At 41.1% G+C, this 14753-nt stretch overlaps 1 protein-coding gene across 1 annotated transcript; it reads left to right on the top strand.

Annotated features, from left to right (window-relative positions):
• Window positions 1-11975: 11975 nt before the first annotated feature.
• LOC101965190 (olfactory receptor class A-like protein 1) lies at window positions 11976-12887 on the top strand. Its single transcript, XM_021734431.2, has one exon. It carries the CDS (start codon window positions 11976-11978, stop codon window positions 12885-12887), a length of 912 nt encoding a protein of 303 aa, XP_021590106.2.
• The last annotated feature ends 1866 nt before the right edge of the window (window positions 12888-14753 follow it).

Genomic DNA, 14753 nt, shown 5'->3' with positions numbered 1-14753 from the left:
CTTAGTTTTCCTCATATTTTCAGCCTATTACCATCTTCCCAAACTACACAGCTCTGTATCACAATTGGGAGGCTCTTCTGAGTCATATAACTCACTTCTCTTTCACTCTGACAGAATAAAATGAAGAATGTCAGAAGAGAAAGTGGCATTATCCCAGATTGGTTTTACAATTGTACTGTGAGTGTTCCTAAAAGGAAGTCCTTGCATACAAACATATGCATGACCCCCACATACACACCAGAGAATATAACCCAGCAGCTGTGCTAATTGTCTCAGTAGGCACTCTCACACACAGACATGCAAAGAATGAGTTTGACTTACTCTGTGGTCTAATGTTACATGAGAGGACAGACAGTTTCAGGCTGGATAGAGACAGAATGCCTTCTCATTAAGCACCCTGCACTTAGGGACACAAAAACATAATTCAAGAGAAAATTGTATCTTGGAAATCAAATAATACACCATAAACTAGGTACAGAATATCATATAACCTAAGAATGCAGAGAGTCACAGCAGGACAACACGGAGCTTGAAGAAACTGAACATTTCTAAAAGCAGAAAAGGCTTCTAAGTTTCTATCCTCAGGACCCACCACAGAGCTCTCTGCTGAATCAGATCTTGCACACAGGGTCACAGTGGCCCCAGCATAGCTGAGGGACACATGCTGTAAAAGACCCCTTCATCTTCCTGGCCAAGGTCATACCTTTAAATACCAGAAGAAGAGGGAAGGTCCTAGGGCTCAGACCCTGGCAGCCACCCCCCTGCTCAGTCACAGAGTAAGACCTTGACTGCTGAGGGAATGTCCCCTGGGCCTGTGAGCAAGTCAGATCCTAGGGTCCACTCACCTGGGTGGCTGTGCTGCAGACAAGCTCTGGGCTGTCTTTTAGACAAGATGCAGCTTTCAAGGTCAACATTTGTACCTTCTGGGTTTGTGAAGTTCTTCCAGCAATTATCTACCACAGAGGCTCCAGTGTTCAGAGCTGACACCTGTCAGGGAGGAGCTAGCCCCTGTGGACACCAGTCCCTGAAGCATGGCTCTCCCTCTCCCTCAACAATTACTAGTTTGTGAGGCTCAGACCTCATCTCAGTTTTAATTGGAGCTTAATTATTTTAAAAGAAGTTTTCATAATAAGAAAGTGAATCACCAGCCAAGTCACTGTGTCTGAGTTTCCCATTTCTTGTCCCTCCCTGCACTTTTCCAAAGTCCCACAGCTGAAATAGATTGGTGCCCACTTCCCCTCATGTTCATTTCTACTCCATGCACTGGGATGTGATACTTGAGGAACAGCACTGGGGACTGTGCCTTCAAATAAAGTTTCAACAGTCACCTGGGAATGACAGGAGACATTCTTCTTCACCTATGTACTTTGGCAGTTCAAGGATGTTGCTATAAGTGGTTTCTTTGTTACTTCTATATTGAACAAAAACTTGAATTCAATAGCTAAATGCCCACATAGCCTGCCTCTAAAAAAATCAATGTGCCATCACAGAAATGCACAATTACAGTGAGATTTCCCCTTACCCCATTTAGAATGGCATTCATCAATCATACAAATACTGAGATAAGCCCTCGTGGGCCCTGGCTCACAGCAGGCTGGATCCACCTTTCATCTACAGGGAAGACACCCCCCAGAGCCCAGCCTCTGGCACAGGACCGCCTCTTCCCAACAGCAGACTACCACAGGAGCTGAGGACCAGCCCAGATCTGTCCACACCAGCCCGAGTGGGACCCAGGCTCACAGTAGGCCTTGATCCACTCCTCCACCAGCAGGGCAGATACCTGCCAGGGCCTAGCCTCTGACACAAGACCGCCCCTTCTGACCAGCAGACTATGGCAGGTGGTGAGCCTGACAGCCCATTTCCACCCACACTGGCCTGTGTGGGACGCAGGAACAGAATAGGCCCAGGTCCACCCTCCACTTGTTGGCACCCACCAGAGGCCAGCCTCTGGCACAGGACCACTTCTTCGACCACCAGAGGGAGCCTAGGCCCAGCCCAGATTCGTCTACACAAACTTGCCACTTGCTTAGGACCTATGTCCAGGATAGGTCTGAGTTCGGCCCTCCCCACCTGGGAGCCTGGGCCTAAATTATACAGGTGAAAGAAATTAAAGGGATACGTATAGGAAAAGAAGAACTTAAATTAGCACTATTTGCTGATGATATGATTCTGTACCTAGAAGACCCAAAAAACTCCACCAGAAAACTTCTAGAACTAGTAAATGAATTCAGCAAAGTAGCAGGATATAAAATCAACACCTATAAATCAAAAGCATTTCTGTATATCAGTGACATATCCTCTGAGAAGGAAATGAAGAAAACTACCTCATTTACAATAACGTCAAAAAAAAAGATACTTGGGAATCAATTTAATGAAAGAGGTGAAAGGTCTACACAATGAAAACCACAGAACCCTAAAGAAAGAAATCAAAGAAGACAAGAAGACCTTAGAAGATGGAAAGATCTACCTTGCTCTTGGATAGGCAGAATTAACATTATCAAAATGACCATATTACCAAAAGCACTATACAGATTTAATGCAATTCTGATCAAAATCCCAATGGCATTCCTCATAGAAACAGAAAAAATAATCATGAAATTTATCTGGAAAAATAAGAGACCCAGAATAGCTAAAGCAATCATTAGCAGAAAGAGTAAAGCAGGAGGCATCACATACTAGACCTTTAACTATATTACAGAACAATAGTAACAAAAACAGCATGGTATTGGCACCAAACAGACTGGTAGACCAATGGTACAGAATAGAGGACACGGAGACTAACCCACAAAATTACAATTATCCTATATTAGACAAAGTGCCAAGAACATGCACTAGAAAAAAGATAGCCATTTCAACAAGTGTTGCTGGAAAAACTAATGTCTATTTAACACATAGCACACTTCAGTTCAGACTAGGCACATTTCAAATACTCAGTAACCTCCTGTAACCAATGGCTGCCATATTGGCTCCTTTCTCCATTTTTCACCTTTTGGTGAGACATATGCTGTAGGCTGCATGAGAAGTCCCCTTGTTGTGTGATTTCTTGTTGAGTTCAATCAGAAAGGGACACCAAAGATATGAACTTAGAATATACAAGAGTAGAGAGAAATGTTTTTGTTTCTCCCCATAAGAATGATTAGACTGTGAGTTGGTTTCTACACGCTTTTGGTGGGAATAACTTCAGTTAGGTCACCTTCTCCTAGAAGGTTTTCATAATGGCTCTGTCTCCTTTTACCTCCTACCTCTCCAAGTTTACAGAGAAAAGATGCTTCACAAAATTTGTTAGTTTCCCTCAATCTTGCCCTTACCTTTATCCAAATATATTTTATGACTGCTTCATTTATTTCTATAAGGAAAGTCATTGGGATTTTGATGGGAATTGCATTAAACATGTATGGTGTTTTTGGTAATATGGTCATTTTGGCAATATTAATTCTTTTTTATCCAATAACAAGGAAGATCTTTCCATCTTCTAAGGTCTTCTTTAATTTCTTTCTTTAGCAGTCTGTAGTTTTCATTGTAGAGTTCTTTTACCTTTTTTGTTAAGTTGATTCCCAAGTTTTTTGTTTGTTTCCTTGTCTTTTTGTTTATTGATTTTTTTTTAAAAAATGACAGCAGAATGCATTACCATTTTTATTACACGTATATAGCACAATTTTCCATATCTCTGGTTGTATATAAAGTATTGAGGCTATTGTAAAAGGGGTAGTTTTATTGTTTCCCATTCGGAGGATTTGCCATTGATATACAGAAATGCTTTTGATTTAAGGGTGTTGATTTTATATCCTGCTACTTTGCTGAAGTCATTTATTAGTTCTAGAAATTTTCTGGTGCAATTTTGGGTCTTCTAGTTACAAAATCATATTGACACCAAATATTGCTAATTTAAGTTCTTCTTTACTTATCTGTATCCTTTTAGTTTCTCTTGTCTAATTGCTCTGGCTAGTGTTTCAAAAACTATATTAAATAGAAGTGGTGAAAGAGGGCATCCCTGTCTTGTTCCAGTTTTTAGAGGGAATGCTTTCAATTTTTCTCCATTTAGAATTATGTTGGCCTGGGGTTTAGCAGAGATAGCTTTTACAATGTTGAGATAAGTACCTGTTATCCCTACTTTTTCTAGTGTTCTGAACATAAAGGGTGCTGTATTTTGTTGAAAGCTTTTTCTGCATCTAATGAGATGATCATTTTATTCTTTAACTCTATTGATGTGATGATTTACATTTATTGATTTCCATATGTTGAAACAACCTTGCATCCCTGGGGTGAACTCCACTTGATTGCGGTGCACAACCTTTTTGATAAGTTTTTGTATTTGATTTGCCAGAATTGTGTTGAGAATTTTTGCATCTACATTCATTAGAGATATTGTCTTTAGGGTTTTTTGGGTTTTTTTGCTGATGTGTCTTTGTCTGATTGTGGGATACTTTACTCATAGAATGAGTTTGAAAGTGTTCCTTCTTTTTCTATTTTACAAAATAATTTGAAGAGTATTGTATTTGTTCTTCTGTAAAGGTCTTGTAGGACTCAGCTGAATATCCATGCAGTCCTAGGCTTTTCTTGGTTGGTAGGCTTTTGATAGTGTCTTTCATTTCACTGCTTGAAATTTATGTGTTTAAATTGTGTATATCATCCTGATTCAATTTGGGTAAATTATATTTCTGTAGAAATTTGTCGATGCCTTTGATATTATCTGTTTTATTGGAGTAAAAACTTTCAAAATAATTTTTAATTATCTTCTGTATTTCTGTAGTGTCTGTTGTGATATTTTCTTTTTCATTATCTATGTTAGTAATTTGAGATTTCTCTCTTCTTCTCTTCTTTACTTCGACTAAGGGTTTATCAATTTTATTTATGTTTTCAAAGAACAAACTTTTTGTTTTGTCAAGTTTTTCAATTGTTTCTTTCGTTTCAATTTCATTGATTTCAGTTCTGATTTTAATTATTTTCTGTTTTCTACTGCTTTTGGTGTTGATTTGTTCTTTTTTTAGGACTTTGAGATGTAGTGTGAGGTCATTTATTTGTTGACTTTTTCTTCTTTGAAGGAATGAACTCCATGCAGTGAACTTTCCTCTTAGAACTGCCTTCATACTGTCCCAGAGATTTTGATATGTTGTATCGGTTTTCTCATTTGCCTCTAAGAATTTTTTAATCTCCTCCTTGATAAAAGATATCAAGGAACCCATTGCTCATTCAATAGTATATTACTTAGTCTCCAGGTGTTAAAGTAGCTTTTATTTTTTATTTTATCATTAATTTCTAATTTCTTTGCATTGTGTTCTGATAGAATGCAAGGTATATCTCTACTTTTTTGTCTTCCAAGAGTTGCTTTATGGCATAATATATGGTCTATTTTAGAGAAGGGTCCACATGCTGCTGAGAAGAAATTATATTCACTCATTGAAGGATGAAATATTCTATATATATCAGATAAGTCTAAGTTGTTGATTGTATTATTGAGTTCTATGGTTTCTTTGTTCAGATTTTGTTTGAAACATCTATCCAATGGTAAGAGAGGTGTGTTAAAGTACCCAGAATTATTGTGTTTTGGTCTATTTGACTCTTGAACTTGAGAACAGTTTGTTTGATGAACATAAATGCTCCAATGTTTGGGGTATATTTATAATTGTTATATCTTCTAGTAATTGTTCCCTTGAGCAGTAAAAAAATGTCTTTTTAATAACTTTTGAAAAATTCCATTTAGTAAAACACATATGGCTGTTTTACTGGATATTGCCACTGGTTTTAAAAATAATACAGTGTAGTACAATATTTCCATGGTTTATGTTTTATGTGAGCAAGTATAACTGGAAGACTGCATCCTAGAAGGGAAATTCTTGGGTAAAAGGTGAATATGTAAGTAATATTTGTTACTTTCATGTAAGTTTCCAAATTTGCTTTCTTCTTACAAGAAGAAGTGGTGGTAGTAGCAGAGCTATCTCACATCAGCCACTACCTGAAGGATGGCACAAGGAGAATGAAAAGACAGCTGGGTCCTCCAGCTTCCTGTGACCTCTGAGACAGATGGGGACTGTCACCAGTTTTGTGGCATGAGAATGCACCACTGTATGACCTGGCTGCCTTTGCTTGATTTTGTTTCACTTACAGCAACACAAACTGAGGATGATTCAAGCAGCCTTACTTGAAAGGATCTTTAAATTTGACATTTCCTTAAAGTCTTCCTTAGGAAGGACGCCTGCATTGAACCAGATGTCCATCTCTGTAAATTAGCACAAAGGGACTGACAGTTGCATAACCAAGAGTCAGAGTTTCTTGAGTAATTTCTGTTAAGGAATCCTTGTGTAAGGAGAAATTTAGAAGTAAAGTCAGAAAGCAATCTGCCCAATAGAAGAGGAGAAAGCAGAGCATCAGAAGGAGGATACTCTTTGCAGCCTTCACCTCAGGGGGGGTTCTGTGGAGCAGCTTGGAGGTCTGAAGGTGGAGCACGTGCTGGTGGTGCTTGTGGAGGAGGAAGACCATGTGGCCACTGGCCCCGCCCATGACACCCTGGAACCCAGCATCTTGAAGGACAGCAGAAGTTCATATGCACAACTGAATACACAGCTTGTTTCAATTTAGCATCATCCAGTTACAGCAATCAGTCATTATCTTAATAATTATACACAGCTTAACCTAATTATCACCATCTTAATGGCTCACTGGCTTCACCTCCCAACCACTTTTTCTGGCAAAATGCCAGGTGCCATCTTGACTTGGTTGTGGCTCTCAACACCCAAGATTTTCTAGCTTTTTGGAGTATAAATTTCCAAGATAGTTTCTGACAATCCTCTGGATGTCAGTACTGTCTTTGGTGATTTTTCTTTTTCATCTTGGATTTTGTTAATTTGATTCCCTCCCCCTTTTTTGGTTAGTTTGGTAAAGGATTTATCAATCTTATTTATAATTTCAGAAATCCTACTCTGTTTAATTCATCTGTTGCACTGTTTTCTTTAAATATTTTTGTTAGTTGTTGAAGAAACTTTATTTATTTATTGGTTTACATGTGGTGCTGAGAATCAGACCCAGTGCCCCATACATGCCAGACAAGTGCTCCACCACTGCAGCCCCAGGCCCTTTTATTGTTTTTTTATTCTCAATTTCACTAATTTTTGGCTCTGATATTAATTATTTTCTGTTTTCTTCTGATTGTGGTATAAGATGTAATGTTAATTTATTTGATATTTTTCTATTTTTTTTTGAGGTTAATCACAGTGCTGTGAATGTTCCTCTGACACCCACCTTTATAGAAATAGGCCTGGATTCCAAACTACTGAGATCACGTCACGGCTTTTACAATAATTTATGTACATCTTAAAATCAGGCCAAAATTGCAAGTTCACACACAAAATCCCCTATCAAATGTCACAGGGTTCAGTGCTGCTGTTGTACCAGGGAACACTGCTCATGGCTCTGTTTCACTCTGTGTCTGAGCTCACAAGTGCCCTGAGTGGCCACTCCACCACGCAGGCCTGGGTCTCCCTTCCACACCAGGGACCGTCACTCAGGTGGCTTCCATGTGTGGCCCAGGGTGCTAGTCCCTAATGTGTGCAGGGCGCATCCCCAGGTCATGAGTCCCTCAGGGCACAGAGGAGGCCCAGTGGCCAGGAGCCTGCGGCCCTGACCAGCCCCAGCTGCTTTCTCCTCTGCAGAAAGGAAGCTGCTCTCACCTCCCCTCAGCCCTTGGCCACCTTTATTTTGATCCCTTGCTACAGGGACTGAAAAGCCCCCAGGCATTGGGAGCCTCAGTGACATGGGGAAGCTTCCTGGTGTAGATGGATCACACAAATGCCCCCAGGACCAGTGCAGACGTGGAGTTTGAAAGCATTTTATTAGTGCGTCATGGTCACCCTTACAGGGCCCCTGACCCAGCCACCTGCCTGGGTGCCTTTCCCCACGTGGCCTCCTGCTCCCTCCTCCCACCCCCTCTTCCCCTCTCTGTCCTCTGCTCACTTCCTCCTTCTTATTCATGGCCTACCACCTGGTGCCCCACAGAGACTCACAACATGAAACTCTCTGCACATCCACAGGAGCACAGGGCATGGTCACGCCAGCTCATCCCTTGGCGCCTGCCCTTCCCCACGCATCCCTCTTCCCCCAGTCCCGTCCTCTGTTCCACAGACATATTTTCTATTTTCATGGGTATGCCCAGCCCACCCCCCTGATTTTGCTACAGTTTCCACATATAAGTGCAGTGTTCACCCCCTGCCTTTCTGAGTCTGGCTTATGTCACGTAGCCTGGCATTCTGTAGTTCTGTCCATCTCCTAGACTGAGCCCGGTTTCACTCCTCTTTATGGCTGAGTAGCACTCCATTGTGTCTGCACACCTCATGGTCTTGGTGCATTCATCTGCTCGTGATCACATGGGTGTTTCCTTCACATGTGCATCGTGCTGCTGTGAATATTGATGCACTTGTATCACTATCCTATTTCAATTTTAGTTTTTTGAATAAATACCAATGAGTGTTGTAGCTGGATCATATGGTGGTTCATTTTTATATATTTAAGATATCTTCATACTGCTTACCAGCCTGGTCATACTAATTTTTAGTCCTATAAAAACATATTAATTTGCCTGTTTTTTCACATATTTGAAAGAATCTGCTATGATTTGTATTCTTGAAAAATGCCATTTTTCCTGGGGTTGGGTGAAATCTCCCTGTGATTTTGATCTGCATTTCTGTGATGGCAGGTTTGGTTTTTTGAGAGGGAGACTGTGGGTGTGTCTAACCACTGGGTTCACCTTGTGTTTTCAGAGTCCCTAAAACCTGACATCAGGAACCACCTCCCTGAGCATGGACAAAGCTTGAGAATAAGGAGCGTTGATCGTCTGTGTCTGGGAAGCTGCCCCATTGGATGCATCTGTGCACTTTTGGGAAGGGGGAAGGGAAGGATAAATGGGACCTCAGAGGTGGAAACTTGGCTGGTTGTTGACTTTCAAACTGCAGAAACTTTCATTAAGGTAATTAAGCCCCAATTAAGACTGAGACAACTTCTGAGCCCAACATACAGAGTAATTGTGGAGGGGAGGGAAAGCCATCCTTCGGGGACTGAGGTTCTGCAGAGGGTTTGCCTCTCCCTGAGAGCTGTCGACTGTGACAGCTGGGATCCTGGTGGTGGCTTGTGGTATGTAAGAGCCCCACAGATCCCGGAGGCACAAGTACAGCCTGGGAAGCTTCACCCTGTCAGAAGGGCCCACACAGAGTGGTCAGCAGCACAGCCACCAAGGTGAGTGGGCCCAGGGTCTGACATGCTCCCAGGCACCTGTGACGTCTCCTCAGCAGCACAGACCTTACTCTCTGAGACTGAGCAAGGGGGTGCTGAGAGCCCGTGATCCTAGGGCCTTCCCTCTTCATCTGGTATCTGAAGGTCCACACCTGGGCAGAAACACCAAGGGCCTTTATATCAGATGTCCCTCCGCTACACGGGAGTAGCTTGGACCTGTGTTGGAGATCTGGATTCATCAGAGAGCCCCGTGGTGGGTCCTGAAGACAGAAGTTAGACTCTCTGTCTGCCTTTAGAAAAGCTGTGTCTTTAGCCTTGATGTCGACCTGTGAAGATTCTGAAAACATTCTTAACTTACATGGGACTACTGCAACTAGATTACAGTGTATTATTCAGTTGTTTCTCTTGTATCATGTTTCTGTGTCTGTAAGTACATTGTGTTTAATGTGAAGGCATTTTGGGGGAATCCAACCTGAAACTATCCTCAAACATAACATTAGATCATACATGTGAGTCATATTTATGCTTTAGATGTCTGTTAGAGTGTCTACTAAACACAATTAGTACTTAAAATCGCGGTGTCTCTTATTGAATTTCAGTGTGTTTTCATTAGGTTGTTTGATATTAAAATTCCAGAACTATTTCTTCAAGTTTAGTTCATATCATGCACCGAGGACCACCAATCACATATTCATCTTGGCAAGTTACCCCTAGGGAGGATGGATGTACCTACCTAGCTCTCCGGGTGTTACTGCCAGGTGGGGATGACATATTTCTCTGAATGCATGACCTACCTTTTAGAGCCATTTATTCTGTACCTGTGCAGTCAGTCTGGAATAATGCAAAGCTCTCCTCTGACATTTTTCATTTCATTTTGTCACAGTGAAGAGAAGGGAGTTGTATGTCTCAGAAGTGACTCCCAAGTTTGATGCAGGGCTGTGTGGTTTGGAAAGATAGGAGTGGGCTGAAAATATGAGAAAAATTAGAAATGTACAAGCAATATGAAGACATTTAATATGTCCTCTGGGCCATGATGTGCACTGAGCACACTTATTTTCATCCTTGGCTTACTACTTGAAGCTGCTTTTCCTGGATCATTAAAGCTTGTGTCATAAGGCGTTGCACAGCACATATTTAGGATTCTGTGCTCTTTACACTAAGGCATTGGTGCAGGCTTTATTCTCCCCATTTGTTAGTGGAGGAAACAGAGTTGGAAAGGGAATCTTGAATCTCTCTGAATTCAAGGGCACAACCAGTATTCCTGCCCTTGAAGCTGCCAGGGAGGCTCAGCAGAGGAATCTAAAGCAATCTTTTAATGAACAGCAGGAGCTGGGGAAAGGATTTAGAACTGCATTCCATGCACACACAACACATGCAGATCCTAGGTATCTTTTAGTTTCCTGGGTTCTTTATTTATGGAGAAATTGACCATATTTAACGTAAGTTCTTATGTGAGACTTGAGATTGGAAGTCTAACAGGAAAATGTAACATCCTGTCCAGGATTGCCCGGAAATCCAGCAGCCCAATTGTTGACTAGTTGGGGAAAAAACCCAATAAACAGAAACAAGACAAAACAAAACAAAACCAAGACCAAAACCCAGCCCAGCTAGAGCAGGCTGCAGAACTGACTGAAGTCTTGCTCCCAGCAAGGTTCTGCAGGGGCTGGAAAATGCCCTCAGGACACCGCTTTAGTGATGTGTGCCCAGTGTCTCCACCAGGAGGCTTTCCTGGGGATTCCTGACTCAGACACTGACTCATCTCCTGGCAGCGTGCAGCAGGTGGTCCCACAGCTGACCCTCTGATAAACACCATCACATGCAGAACAGACCCAGGCTGTCTTAGAGGTCCTTGAGGTCATCAGAGGAACTCGGCCCTTGGCTGCAGAGCCTGGCAGGGCAGTAATCCACGGCTCAGCTGAGCTCCCTTGCTAGCTGCATGCCGTCCATGATCTGATTTCATTCCTTCATGTCTTTGACAAGTTCGACTTTAGCTGTTGATTCCTTCTGTAAAGGTTTTGGAGTTTGGTTCCAACAGAGAACTACAGAGACTCTCTGAGGATGAGTAAGCAGGGAAACCACAGAGTCCTGTTGTGTGTAGGAGAGCACAGAGGGAAGCTCTCCTCATCAAAGATGGAAAACCGTGATGCAAAAGCAATCCTAGAGTTGTGGTGCTGACCCAAATAAGAGACAGAAGGGGACGTTGAACAAAGCAGCAGACTGTGCAGAAATTGAAATGTGGCCATGTTTCCATTTGTTAAAGACGTTGAAGCAACTGGACTTCAAATCTTCTTGTGCATGGGATATTGGGGGGATGAAAGACCAAGCATGTTCTACAACTTTTGCATTGCAATATAAGAATATGTAGAATGAAATTTATAAAGAACAGGGAGAACTCTGATTGGGGGAGTACAGGCTTAATGTATCCATGCTGAGGTTGAACATAGATGGGAATCCAAGGATACAAGCAAGCTTGGTATTGATGATATGGATCTTATAAAAATTCAGGGTTAACAATTTATTGTTTTGAATAATAGTCCTCAAGATGGTGTTTTAAATGATGTAGAATGTTCCTCAAACTATTACAGAAAATGAAATATTGTTTTGAACAAAATCTGCACCATGACATTGAAACTGATTGTTTTTACACTCTGGGAATTTCAGCTGTGAAATGTTTCTTTGCAGATACGTATTATCATTAATGTTTCTTTCTTCAAAAGTTGTTCCTACGTCCAAGAATATCTGCCTGTAATTAAGAAATGGTGTTGAATGTTGTCAAGGGGACCATCTTTGTGTTTCTAGTAGGACTTGGAGTTGTGGGGAACGTCCTTGTTCTTGTGAACTATATGGGATTGTTTAGAAGCACCATGAAATCTCTCCACCTCATTCTCATCCACTTGGCTTTTACAAACATGATAACACTTCTTACTAGAGGCAGGCCAAGGACAGTGTCCAGTTTGGGGTTGAGAAGCCTCATAGGTGATACAGCCTGTAAGGTGGTGGTTTACCTCAGTAGGGTGGCCCGGGGCCTGTCCATCTGCACCACCAGTCTCCTCACAGTGGTCCAGGCCATCACCATCAGTCCCAGAGCCTCCAGGTGGAGGAGGCTGCAGCCCAGGTCATCATGGCACCTGCTTCCCTTGTTGCTCTTCTTTTGGTTTCTGAATTCCTTGATAAGCATGAACTTACCGTTTTATATCAAACATATCAGGAGTGTGAACACATCAGAAGTTACTAGAAGTGATAATTTCTGTTATTTCAATCACAAAAATGGAATAATCAGATGGATTTTTATTGTTCTCAAGGTCCTTCGAGATGCTGTGTTCCAGGGTGTCATGGGCGGGGCCAGTGGCTACATGGTCTTCCTCCTCCACAAGCACCACCAGCACATGCTCTACCTTCAGACCTCCAAGCTCCTCCACAGAACCCCCCCTGAGGTGAAGGCTGCAAAGAGTGTGCTCCTTCTGATGCTGTGCTTTCTCTTCTTCTATTGGGCAGATTGCTTTATGACTTTATATGTCACTTTCTCCGTAGAGAGTAATTTCATAGAAGGAAGTGCTCTAGAACTTGTGGACCTGGGGTATGCAGTCCTCAGTCCACTTGTGCTGAAGCACAGGGATGGACACTTGGCTGAATGTCAGCACATGTCTGTTTCAATGATTTTTCAATAAGTAAGTTTGAAACCATTCTTAGTTTTGTGTTGCTGTATGTAATGGGAAAATCAAGTAAGGGTAGCCGAACCACAGAGAGGCTCATTTCCGTACCCAGATCTGGTGACAGTCCATGACATCTGTCATAGACAGGTGGCGCAGTGTGTTTCTTCTATCTCTCTGTGGAGTCCTGTGAGAGACGTCATCTGAATCTGGTTATGTATGATCCTCTATCTCTCCTAGACCCTGTATGTTTGCTTGTTTTACTTCTTTTATAAATCTCAGACTCTGTTGATATGTATATATTGATATGTAAGGTGTATACATAATTAGTAGAATATATCTTCAGAATTATAATATTTACATATAAAATAGAATAACATACTTCGTTGGATGTCATCTATAGTAAAAAATCTGCAAGACTAAAGGGATTGAAAGTGTAGTTGTCTTGTTTGATAGAAATGTCAATGGAGGCACAATGAAAATCACTTAGTTTTTCTTTTCATGTTTTCTGATTGGTAAATCCCTATTTGAGTGCATTTTATCTCCAATAAATGATAAGTTGGTATTGATCACAAATCATTTTTATCCAGAGTGTTTGATAAAGTCTTTACGCTGCTTGATGTTCTCTCCCTATTTTTAGAAATACACATCATATTCTGATTCAAAGTGAAATGAACTTAATTTTCCTTTTTCTTAAATGGAAAAAACATATATTTGTGTAGAAAGCACAGATCTGGCATGAATGTGTTTGATTAAACATTTTGAAATATTATTGATACTGTCAACTTATTGATTATATCTTAAAGACATCAGGTTTGACATAGAGGTCCTTCCCTTCATTTAAAGATGTCCTCTACATTTTTCTTATGACCCTGTTTATTTTTGGATGTTTTAATTCTCTAGGAAGAAATGGTGAAGGCCTTTCCATTGATAATATGTTAACATATTTAAAGTATTTTTTTACTGTTATCATGTTATACTCAAAAATTACGAGTTTATCTGCTTGATAAAGTGGTGGTGTCCTTGAAGATAAAGTATGTCATAGTGTCTTAGTCCACATTTCTCCTGTGACAGCTGTGTCCTGAAATCTGGAAGAGAACAAGACAAAGTGAGCCACCCCTGAACAGGTGGTCACTTATGGGCTTAAGGGCAAGGAGTGCAAATCCCTTAAGTGCAGCTAGGAATGAGTGACAGGTAAAGTGAAGTCAGGGGGTTAGACGACTGAGCATTTGCAACAGACAGACACCTGGAAGATGGCCCATGACAGTTGGAAACAAGTTGTCAAGGGTTGCCTGGATTTTAGTTTCCCTACACAAGTATAATTATTTTTTACTCTAAAATGTGGAGATTGAGTTGAGAAAATAAAAGTACATCTGAAATCATAATTGGTAAATAATTGAAAAGAATGGAGCATGTGATTAAGAGTGTTTCAACATGTGGAGTGGAGAGAGGAGAGAGGATGGGAAACACTGGCCTGGAGCACTCTGACGTGACTGGCAGGACAGCAATCTCTTTGATTTCTCAAATGTGTGTAGGATTTTAAAGCAGTAAAATATAAACAGTGAGATGAACTCTGCATCAGTTGTGCCTTAGAAAGCTAACATGATGTTTATTGTACAGATGACAGAATATTCCCCCAATTTTGTGAGTCAGACCTGAATAGAAACCCTGTAGATCTTGTTATATGGAATTGAAACATCGATGTTTATACATAGACCTGAAGTTGCTAAAAATGAAAACAAAAAATATCTTGAAAGCAACAATGAATACATCAGGTAAAAGCCATCAAAGATTCCTAATTGATAGTGGATTTCATACACAGGATCTTGGGCCCCAGAAAACTGCATTGATGACAAACTTCAAAATCCTCCTCTTATTGGTGGA

The sequence above is a fragment of the Ictidomys tridecemlineatus genome, chromosome 8, assembly GCF_052094955.1.
Source record: "Ictidomys tridecemlineatus isolate mIctTri1 chromosome 8, mIctTri1.hap1, whole genome shotgun sequence".
Classification (NCBI taxonomy): Eukaryota; Metazoa; Chordata; class Mammalia; order Rodentia; family Sciuridae; genus Ictidomys; species Ictidomys tridecemlineatus.
Note: the sequence above shows the minus strand (reverse complement) of the source record. Positions and strands in the feature narration are given on the sequence as shown.

Coding starts and splice junctions, on each gene's coding strand:
- LOC101965190 (XM_021734431.2), top strand. CDS start 11,976: ATGGTGTTGAATGTTGTCAAGGGGACCATCTTTGTGTTTCTAGTAGGA.